The following is a 10404-nucleotide window of genomic DNA, read 5'->3' as shown; positions in this document are numbered from 1 at the left end:
AATGATCATGCTGTCTAACCAGCATCTTGATATGCCACACTTGTGAGGTGGATGGATTATCTTGGCAAATGAGAAGTGCTCACTAACACAGATTTAGAAAGATTTGTAAACAATATTTGAGAGAAATAAGCCTTTTGCTTTTTTCTTTGTCATATTTAAGGGGTGTTGGTGACACCGTTTTACTAAAAACTAAAAACTGAAATAATAACTTTTTATTTGTGTTTGCCATTTATTTACACGACAACAGCACTTTGGCTGCCTGAAAATGCAAACATTTGAAAACAGGTTTCAAAGTTCAAGTTTCTGAAACCGATACCATTATTGTCTCTATGTAACCTACAAAAATGCGAAATTGTGAAAATGGTGAAGTTATGCACATGCATATTATGTATTCAGTTTATATGTTTGTCGGTGTGTAGTGTTTCTTTTGCATAGTGACATCGACAACTACTGACCTGGCATGCAGGACTGTTATACTTAAATTAAAAATCAAATTACTTATAATAAAAAAAATTATTAAACATTACCATAACCAGTATATATAGTGTATATATAGTGTATAATAAAATACACTAATATATATATATATATATATATATATATATATATATATATATATATATATATATATATATATATATATATATATATATATATATATATATTAGTGTAGGAATATTGGAACAACTATCTATTATAAAACAGATTCAAGGAAAAGGGGAAAATTTAAGAACTACCCCCAGGGGACTATTACAAATAAAGCTGGTAGTTTGGATGAATAGACTACATGATAATACCGCTTGCCACAGGCGTGAATGTAGTCAGATTGAAGGTTGGCTTTGCTCCGCCCCTGGCTTGATTGTATATGAGTGCTGACCGAGAAGCATGCAGCAGTTTTTCGTAATGTTTTTGATGCGGAGGCTGGGGCTTAATGCGGTCCGTATTTGGAGAGCATACGCTTTTTATTGACTTGGATTAGGAGGGACTGTGAACTATTTCATCTTTGGGATTGTCAGTTACTTTTTGCTGTTGTCGTCTGCGGTGCGACGCACTCAGCCGATTCAAGCAGAGAGGTAAAGGTTACAAAGTTTTAGCCTGCTTGTGAATGTTGATGACACATTTAGACGCGTGTGTGTTTAATCGTGCATATTATAAACAAGCTCCGCAAACCAAATCCCTGTGCCTTCTGACGATTTATTTACACTATATGTTTACGCAAATTGCCATATTAACTTTTGTAAACTGTTTTTCAGTGGAATGGCAGACCGCATGATGGCAATGAACCATGCACGTTTCCCAGATGCAGTGAATGGGCATCAACACTCCACGCGCAGGATGGGAATGGGACAGTTTTCCAACGCGCTTCCACAGCAGCAGCATTATAACGTTAACATGGGAGATCACATGCATTACGCGGGAGGGAATGTAAACGCAAACCACGGGATCCGGCATTCCATGGTCTCTGGGAATAATATAAACGGAGGGATCCCCAATGGTAACTTTCCTGCCCGATTTAACTCCCAGTTTGTCGGACAAGGGCAGCAGCTCGCTGCCAGTATGCAGTTGCAGAAGCTCAATACGCCTTACTACGGTCACCACACGCATCCTTCCCATCATCACCATTACATGCACGAAATGCACCCCGCCAGTCACCAGTTAAACGGGACAGCACAACAGTTCCGAGACAGTAACGTTAAGCAGACTGGGGTTCCTCTGCCCGGCCACCACATGCCTGCAGCAATGCTGCCCCCCAACGTTATCGACACGGATTTTATTGACGAGGAGGTCTTGATGTCACTGGTGATAGAAATGGGCTTGGACCGAATAAAGGAGCTGCCAGAGCTCTGGCTGGGACAGAATGAGTTTGATTTCATGACAGATTTCGTTTGTAAGCAACAGCCCAGCCGAGTAAGCTGTTAATCTCGGCTTTGTCCTTTTTTATGAGACTGATATTACTGGTGTTTTCCTAGGTCCATAAACTAGAGGGTTCCCACAGTCCTGAATGTATCAGGGAATTTCAAAATTTAATTTTTAGGCCTGAAAAAGTCTTGGAGATTAATTACAATTAAAAAAGCCATGGACATTTGTGTAGTCAATATAAAATTTCTAGATATGCTGACATATACCAATGACCAAAAAAAAAAGAATGCGATTTCTATATTTTGAAAAATACTCCACGTCACGCATGACAGGAGAAGGGTGGAATCCTGTTAATTGATTAGTCAGGTGTGGGAACCCTGAAATCTGAATGATGAGCCCACAAAACATGGAAGTACCATTCAAGAGTAAACATTCATCAGCTGATTCATGCCATTATGTAACAGAAATTGATTTGTTTTGCATGAGGATGGTTTGGACACCCAAGAGTCATGCTATAAGTCACATACACAGAGGCTGGAGAGTGAGAAATGCACGGAAATCCCAGACAACTCAAGAATATCTTTTCAGTATTAATGTAGCAGAAAAAAAAAAATTAAAAAATCATGTTTTGCTTTTTCAGACACTTTTAATATGAGACCTCCAGTGGTATCAGATGTCAGTGAATGCATATTCTAAATAGTGTTGGTGGTTATGTGACATGATTGTAGATAATAGTGTGTAATTGTCTCAATCAGCAATGTAATATACACTTTAGTGGCCATATTTACCAGACTCCTGTGCTGCTCAGAGATTCACTGAACTGTGAGCAAATGCTTCAAGTTGTTCTTCTCTCCACCCTTTCTACATCTACTCAGGCCCATGTTGCCTCCATGATGCTTGTGTGTATATCAGAGCCTAAAACATATACGGAAATTATATGAATGTGAGCAAGAGTGTGCATTCGCCTGCTTCTCTCTATATGTGCTTACATCGAGTACAGCGTATCGAAAAGTCCAAGAAAAGGCATTCCGATCCTGAATGTCATAGTCTGGAATGTTTTATAAGAAGGGAATGTGGAAATATCCCAACACAGAAGAGTTTCATCTTCACCTGTTTTGAAAAATAGATAGACCACTGTGCTTATTATAGTATGCGGTACATGGCAATACTACTGTGTTGAGGCTTTCTAGGAAAGTTTGACAGTATTTTTGTATATTTTTAGAAAAAAAATGTTAATTTATTTTAATTTGCCAACATGAATAAAGCAGAAGAGGCTCATTACTGAAATCAATGCCCTGTTCTTTTGGGTGTCAGCATAATTTACGATTCCAAATTGTAATTATGATGTTCTATTCATGTCAGTTTTACAATTAAAGTTCTGTTCTAATCAACATAATACAGTGTTTTTGTTTTAACATTATAAATCTGTTTATACATTGCAACAATATTGTTTTCAAGCTAATTGGTTTTATTTGATTTGTTAATTCTACAATTAATTTACATTTAAGCTATTCATTTAAGTTAAGCTTTTATTTGGCGAAGAATGTCCTTTTATAGTCCCCTTTTTAAATGAAGTAATATGACATGTCATATGACACTTTGGCCAGCTTGTCCATTTCTAGTTCTGGTAGAAAATGTGCACATTTAAAAGGCTCACTGTAGATGTGTATTAAAATGCAAGACCAAGTGCTGGATAAAGCGTCCAGTTTCACTGCATGCATAATTATCATGCAAATAGGTAGCATTCAGCAGAGTTTGTCCTGCAGTGAAATTGAAGCTTCTCAGAGTTGACAGCTTACTAGTGCCAAGAGCAGTCTAAAAAAACCCATCAAGAGCTGACAGAGTGAGCATTAGCATAATTCGGAATTCAGGATATACAGACGTGGGAAATAAGAGCTTATCCTCATCCAGAACTGTATTTAACAATGATTTCAAATGTTCTTCTGGAGTTATATGTAACAAAAATGTGATAAATTTCTTGATTTATATGGATTCACTTTACGCCTCCTTTATGACCTTTTTGTATCTTCTAAGTTTTGGTTACCTGGACATTCAGTGGAGGAACATAAAACTGTCAGGTTTCTTTAAAAGTATTTTATTTTTTGTTTGAAGATGTTTTAACCAAAATCGTATGGGTTTGGAATGACACGAGGCTTAGTAAATGATGTTTTTATATTTTTGGAGTAAACTATCCCCTTAAGAGCAAGAACGTACATTTTCTACTGGCCAATATATATATATATATATATATATATATATATATATATATATATATATATATATATATATATATATATATATATATAGGTATTTTTAAGTACAGTTTAATAGAAATATATTATTACAGTTATGTTGAGAAGTGTTTTGTTCAAAATATGCCTTTTTAATTCTAGTTTCAGTGCTTCCCTGTGGTGATATTGACTTATAATGGATGTTTCCACAATGCCATTTTTAATATCAGATATCAACAACCTCTTGTTAACCTGTTAAATGTGAAGCAGACCTTCCGTTAAAGAGCCTGTGAAATCAAACTGTGTGTGCTTGATGGCTAACTTCTCAAGTTCCTTCATACATTAGTTCTTGCAAAGGCAATTATTCAGAGCTCCATTATGTATCCATTACAGCAAGTTAATTTGAAAAGAATTTTAAACACCGCTTATATCAATAATTGAGACTAATAAAAGGGAAATGTCAAAAGACTCCCTGATGAATATTGCAGAGAATATGCAGGCACACGCTCTTCCTCAAGGTCTGCTGTCCTTCAGATTTTTGGCAGAGCTTCAAATTCTGTCACCTAATTCAGAATTAAGTAAAAAAAAAAAAAGAGAGACAGACTCATGGAAATAGAGGAGAATTAAAACCATCTTATTGGCAATGAGAGAAATTACATTTACAGAACAGGGCAGAGATAAATAAAAATGGTAATTATGGAAATGCATCACTATTAAAAAAGGAGGAATGTCAGTGCAATGCCAAATGTCTTCAATAAGAAATCCATCCAATAATTTGACTGTGTCAGATACTCTGCTCACAAATTTAATGAATGATTGCATTTTATCAATGATCTGTAGCATACGAATTTAAACCATTATATTCATATTTCACACTGATAGAGACACTAAACCTTTAAAGAGAGTAAAACGTCATAGTACTGAAGTTGCCTTGCTCAAGAAGATCTTTGCACATGGGACTAAAATGCCTGTAAATGTCATGTGACTAATTACACTGTAACATGGGAACACACACAGCCTCAGTCGTATCACTAAGGGCTTGAAATGCGAAAGGCTGCATTTACATGAAAATACATGATTTAAAAATATACATTTTTTGAAAAAATAATTGGTAGTCTCCTATTATAAAAAATATTTCATTAATTACACGTTTAAAATTTTGGGTTCAGCAAGACCTTTTCCCTTTTTTAAAGAAACAAATACTTTTATTCAGCAAGAATGCATTAATTTGATCGGAAATGATAGTAAAGACATTTATAATGTTACAAAATAAATGCTGTTCTTTTCAATTTTTTTTCCATCAAAAAATGCAAGAGTTTCCATCAAAATATTAAGCAACTGTTTGCAACACTGATAGATGTTTCTTGAGCACCAAGTCACAGTTTTACCATCAGTTTTGTTGTTTTTTGTTTTGGATCAAATAATGGCAAACTTAGTAATTGGTTATTGTTATATATTTTATTGCCCAAAAAAACTTTAATCAGAATACATTGCTTTTTTTAAATGGCAATTAACCAAATGGTATAGTTATAACATCTACCAGCAGGGAGTAACTAGACCATGTTAGTAACCTGTCAAAACTTTGACCTTTTTCTCTTGATCATGTTCTTAAATATTATTTCCGGTGTGAAATAATCACTTAAATCTTTATTTGGTATATCAATCATCCTACTAATACAGTCATGACACTAAATCAGTGTGTAGAACATTCTGTAAACAGGCAAACGCTACATGACACTGATCTGGATTGTGATATTTTTTAATATACTAAGTGTGATCCATTATAACAGTCTGTCAATGGAGGTTCTGCCCTGCTGCTCAGAGGTGAGTTTCACAACATCATGTTTTTACAGCTTAATGCTCTGCAGATGCTGTCACTGCACTGCATGAAAGAGCATTGGACACTTACATGGTCCCATCAACATATCCATTAACACGACACTGCTATGAGTCAGTCTGTGATCACACCATTTTAGGGGCTAAAGAGGTATTTTTTATTTAATAAGGTTACATAGCCATTGCTGCTGTTGATGTCTTCCTCTGAGATGTGTAATTGCTCCTTTTTGCTTGCTTAAATAAGCACTCTTGTTGGAGAGTAATTCATTTTCCCATTTGCCTTTCCTAAAGGAAATAGTGCTTGTGAGCCAGCAAAATAGGGAAGATTTTTAGTGAAATGATCAAGAAAAGAAGAAAAAAGCGAAAGAGGAATAGACCCAGTTGACATCACACATGAAAGAAAAATCTCTATGATATTTCATTTATTCATTAATATATTCTTGGTCAGCACTGGGATTAAATTGAGAGCAAATTGAGGCTATTTTAACCCAATTAATCTCACATCTGTCTCCATCTAGTGTTGAGAAGTCACACATTGCCTCAAAGTTTGTGACCAAACCAGAGTTGAACATCAGAGATTTGTCATTGTCATTAAAATTAGCTTAAGATGTTATGTCAACAATTTTTCATTTAAGTTTTTCTCCTAAAAGGTTTTCAAAGTTTAAATAAAGTCCGGTTAAAGCAATATTAAATGTGTTTGACACACCACAGAAAAATGTGTTTTTAACCACCCAGCCAAAGTAAAAAAAAAAAAAAAAGGAAAATAAGGTATCGAAATCTTAAAAAATTAAGCAGTATTCTCTGCGCTCAAATGCAGGGGGCGTGTCCGCTGGTGGTGCTGAAACCACGCCCACTCGCGGGAAAACTGCCATCTCTCTCAACTCTCAAATGCAAATAAATTTAATCAAACGAGACTGAGCTGTTTTGTAAATTATCGCAACCAGGTGTTATGCATTTATGTGACATAGGCATAGCTAGAAAACTGTAGGCTGTAGTAACTAACAGCAATGACAGTAACTCGCTATTGGGCTTGGGCGCCGAGTTGCATTCTGGGACGTGGCGGTCCTGCTGGTAGCCTCGCGAAATGTAAACATACAGCAAGTCGAACGAGAAGAAGCAGAGTTGGGAGAAAGAGAAAGGATGGTAAAATCACGAAAAGGTTGTGGGATTTAAAGGGATACACAAAATAGGGATGTCAGGGACCGGTATGTGCACAAAATCGACACTATTAACGGTTTGGATCCATATGAAATTCCCAACAAAGAGTGGATCACCGACGATTACTTGCTGCCGCACTTTGGCATTACAGATATCCTCGACTACATTGTTTATTTTATGAGCACCTACACTTCAGACCAGTCCATGAGACACACATCCCGCGATTACTCAATTGAGTTTTCTCGCATCTTGTGTTTGAATGTTTTAGACACTTTTGAATGTTTAAATTGGTAAGGCTTACAAACACGTGCAAATGATAAGCTTTGGTGACGATGCGCAGCAGTGTCCCATCTGCTGTCCTGAGCATCTTTTAGGCTGGCCTCAGTCAGTCGGTTGAGATCACGGAGGAGGCCCCCCCCCTTAGCCGTGAAGCCCCTATGATCGTCACCACCTTTCATCCCACTAGCAACGGACCTGGGTCTCACTGTACTTTGATGACACACACACCAATCAGTCTGCGCAGCACTACTTCAAGTTGAACACACCTCTTATTACAGTGTTAGGGGAGGGGCCATGCTCTGTGGCTTCACTACGTCATCGAATCATGATTTTTGCCGTGCCCAAAATATCCTTAACACGTAAATGCTGAAAAACTGTCTAATGATCTTACTTAACAATTAAGTACTACATAGTTCACAGTCTTTGTAACATGTTTCAGCGATGCATTTCTAACATGTATAATGTGTTTAGAAACAATTCTCAGAATTGACTTTACTCAGACTTTAAGCAAATTTATGGAAACTATTAACGATTCGACTTATTCACAAAGAGCTTTCATTTTTAAACGAATCAATGTTTTTGTACGATCGAGCGCAATCACGACAGATTTTTTTTCACAAAACAGCTCAATAAACAATAAATTAAAGTTGAGTAACTTACATATTAGACATGATCTTTGAAACAAGGCTACTACCTTGTCTTCTCTGCTAAGCTATTGAAACTAAAGCCTACCCAAAAAAATAAAGACACAGTAGAATTTCAATCTTTGAATGAATCAGTAGAATGATTTTAAAAATAACTCACTCATAAAACAGTCTCTTGTTGCCTCCTATTGGAGTAACCGAACGATACAGTCCAGTTGAACTGCTACTAATATAAACACTATTGAAATGCTACTTCAATCATCCAAACTAACTGATAGCCTAACACTGAAATAAAATAGCCCTATGACTGAAACTCCAAGTCTCCATAAAATATTAAACTTCAGTTTATAAGTAAAATGTCGAGATCCAGGTTTTTTGTTGTTGTTGTTTGTACATTACCGCATTCCTTTGCTCTTACAGGACGGGTGCAAATTGCAATGAAGTCACGCAGAGGGATGTTGATTGTTATAATTGCCTTCACTGCGGGAATGTTGGTTGTGCTCATAACAGTCAGCGCTGAGCACCCCTGTGCTTTCTAGTCTCTGTAACTGTGAATCTAGACACCTCCTCCAGCCTGCATTGCAAGGAGACACTGTAGCCGACAAACAAGTCAGTCACATACAATGTCTGAAGAGCTGCTGGATTGTGTCTCCCTGAGAGCGTGAGGAGAAATTCTCTCTGTTAGCTACACGCATGTGTGACACATTGCCCCATCAAATGCTGCTCCATCTCTGCCCTGAGAATAAAACACAAGCTAAAAAAATTATAATAAGATATTCACATTTCTCAGAGAAATGTATTTCACTTCCATTTTTCATTGAAAATGTGTATTCACAATTAATTTGCATAATCAGAGTTCTCCGGTATGTATTTAAAAAACTGATATATTTTTTTATAAATATGTAAAAAAAAAAAAGACATTTTAATTTAAATCAATATCATTTATATGTGTATTATTGAGTATTCTTGCCATTTTTTATGATGTTGCTGTTATATATGTCTTAATATACTATGAAGTTTTCCTTCTCAAGTAAATTCCTCTTTATTTAAAAGATAGTTAGATATTTTGTGACAGTTTAGAAAAGTAAATATGATTCAAATAACCATCTCATTTGAATTTTTTACCATCTGCTATCAACTTTAACAACAAATCTGTGATCTAAAAATGACAAATGGCAGAAATTTTTGAATATGGCAATTCTCATTATCAACCATTAAATACAATGTCTGATGGAGTAAATTATATGCAGGATATGTTGACATTCTAAGGATTAGAGTTCTTTTGACAGCACCTGGAGAAAAGGGAGAGACGTGTACATCTTACTTAATTTGAATGCATGACTCAGCAGCTCATTTAGACAAGCCCTCAAGCCAAAAATAAATACAAATGGAGCAAGATTCTGTTGTCACTTTTTCAAAAGAGCTAGTCCTTTGCCACGGAAAACAGGAAATGAGCAGTTCGGAGAAGTATCGTTCATTCTTACCAGCTCATCTGTGCCTATGTACGCAAAATGTACAAGCCCAGAAACATTGGCCGAGTCCTTGTCTCTCCAGCTCTCTAAAATGCTGACAGTTGCGGCGAAATACAACTCAAGGTTAAAGAGACATATATCATAACACCCAAGCACGAGACTCTCAAAGAACAAGGACGTTACAATCATTAATTGAAATGCAGGTGCTGAGGGAAATAATTAAGCCTGGAGCCAGTGTCAGAATCATTTCGATCTGGTGATTAAAAAGATTCCCTCCTCAAAGCCAAAGAGGGTGAGGATTATCAGAGAGATGACCTGCAGTAAAGTCTATAGCCCACCACCCTTTACAAATCCTTAACATGACCCTCCAACAGTTTAGATTCATTTGTGCTTTTAGTAAGCGCTATTGCAAATAGCAAAGTAATGATTCTAATGCCCAAATTTGCTTATATCAGTGCATAAAAATGCTCTACATAGGCCATACATTAAAGACCCCATGATATTGTTTGATGAATAGGTGGGTACATTCTTAAAAATAAAGGTGCTTCAAAAGGTTCTTCAAGCTATGCCATAAAATAACCTTTTAGTCAAAGTCGTTTGACTTGTATGTCATTGTAAAGCACCTTTATTTTTAAGAGTGTATCCGTGTTTCAGTTGCATGCCAGTATTTTTAAATATTTAGAAATGTGCAGACAAAAACGCTGTTATGGAGTGAGTTGCACTGATGCTAATCACTTCACAACTCTCCATTTGCATGATTTGAAGCGATTAGAGTGCAATTGACTGGAATTATGGTGGACAAATGTGATAATAAATGCTAACAGGGGCTGTGAAAACCCAGGATTAACCAGATTGTTACAAGAAATTAGTCCTTAGGCATTCAGTACACAAGTCAATAACTGTAAACGCTGCTCAGATTTGCAT

The 10404-nt window shown here is 36.2% G+C and overlaps 1 protein-coding gene across 1 annotated transcript; it reads left to right on the top strand.

Annotated features, from left to right (window-relative positions):
* The first annotated feature begins 817 nt into the window (after nt 1–817).
* On the top strand, nt 818–3256 carry LOC127938539 (cbp/p300-interacting transactivator 2). Its single transcript, XM_052535223.1, has 2 exons — nt 818–1073; nt 1254–3256. The coding sequence occupies exon 2, from the start codon at nt 1258–1260 to the stop codon at nt 1918–1920; it is 663 nt and encodes a 220-aa protein (XP_052391183.1). The 5' UTR covers nt 818–1073; nt 1254–1257; the 3' UTR covers nt 1921–3256.
* Nucleotides 3257–10404: the final 7148 nt, after the last annotated feature.

This window comes from Carassius gibelio, chromosome A20 (assembly GCF_023724105.1).
Source record: "Carassius gibelio isolate Cgi1373 ecotype wild population from Czech Republic chromosome A20, carGib1.2-hapl.c, whole genome shotgun sequence".
Classification (NCBI taxonomy): domain Eukaryota; kingdom Metazoa; phylum Chordata; class Actinopteri; order Cypriniformes; family Cyprinidae; genus Carassius; species Carassius gibelio.
Note: the sequence above shows the minus strand (reverse complement) of the source record. Positions and strands in the feature narration are given on the sequence as shown.

Coding starts and splice junctions, on each gene's coding strand:
- LOC127938539 (XM_052535223.1), top strand. CDS start 1,258: ATGGCAGACCGCATGATGGCAATGAACCATGCACGTTTCCCAGATGCA.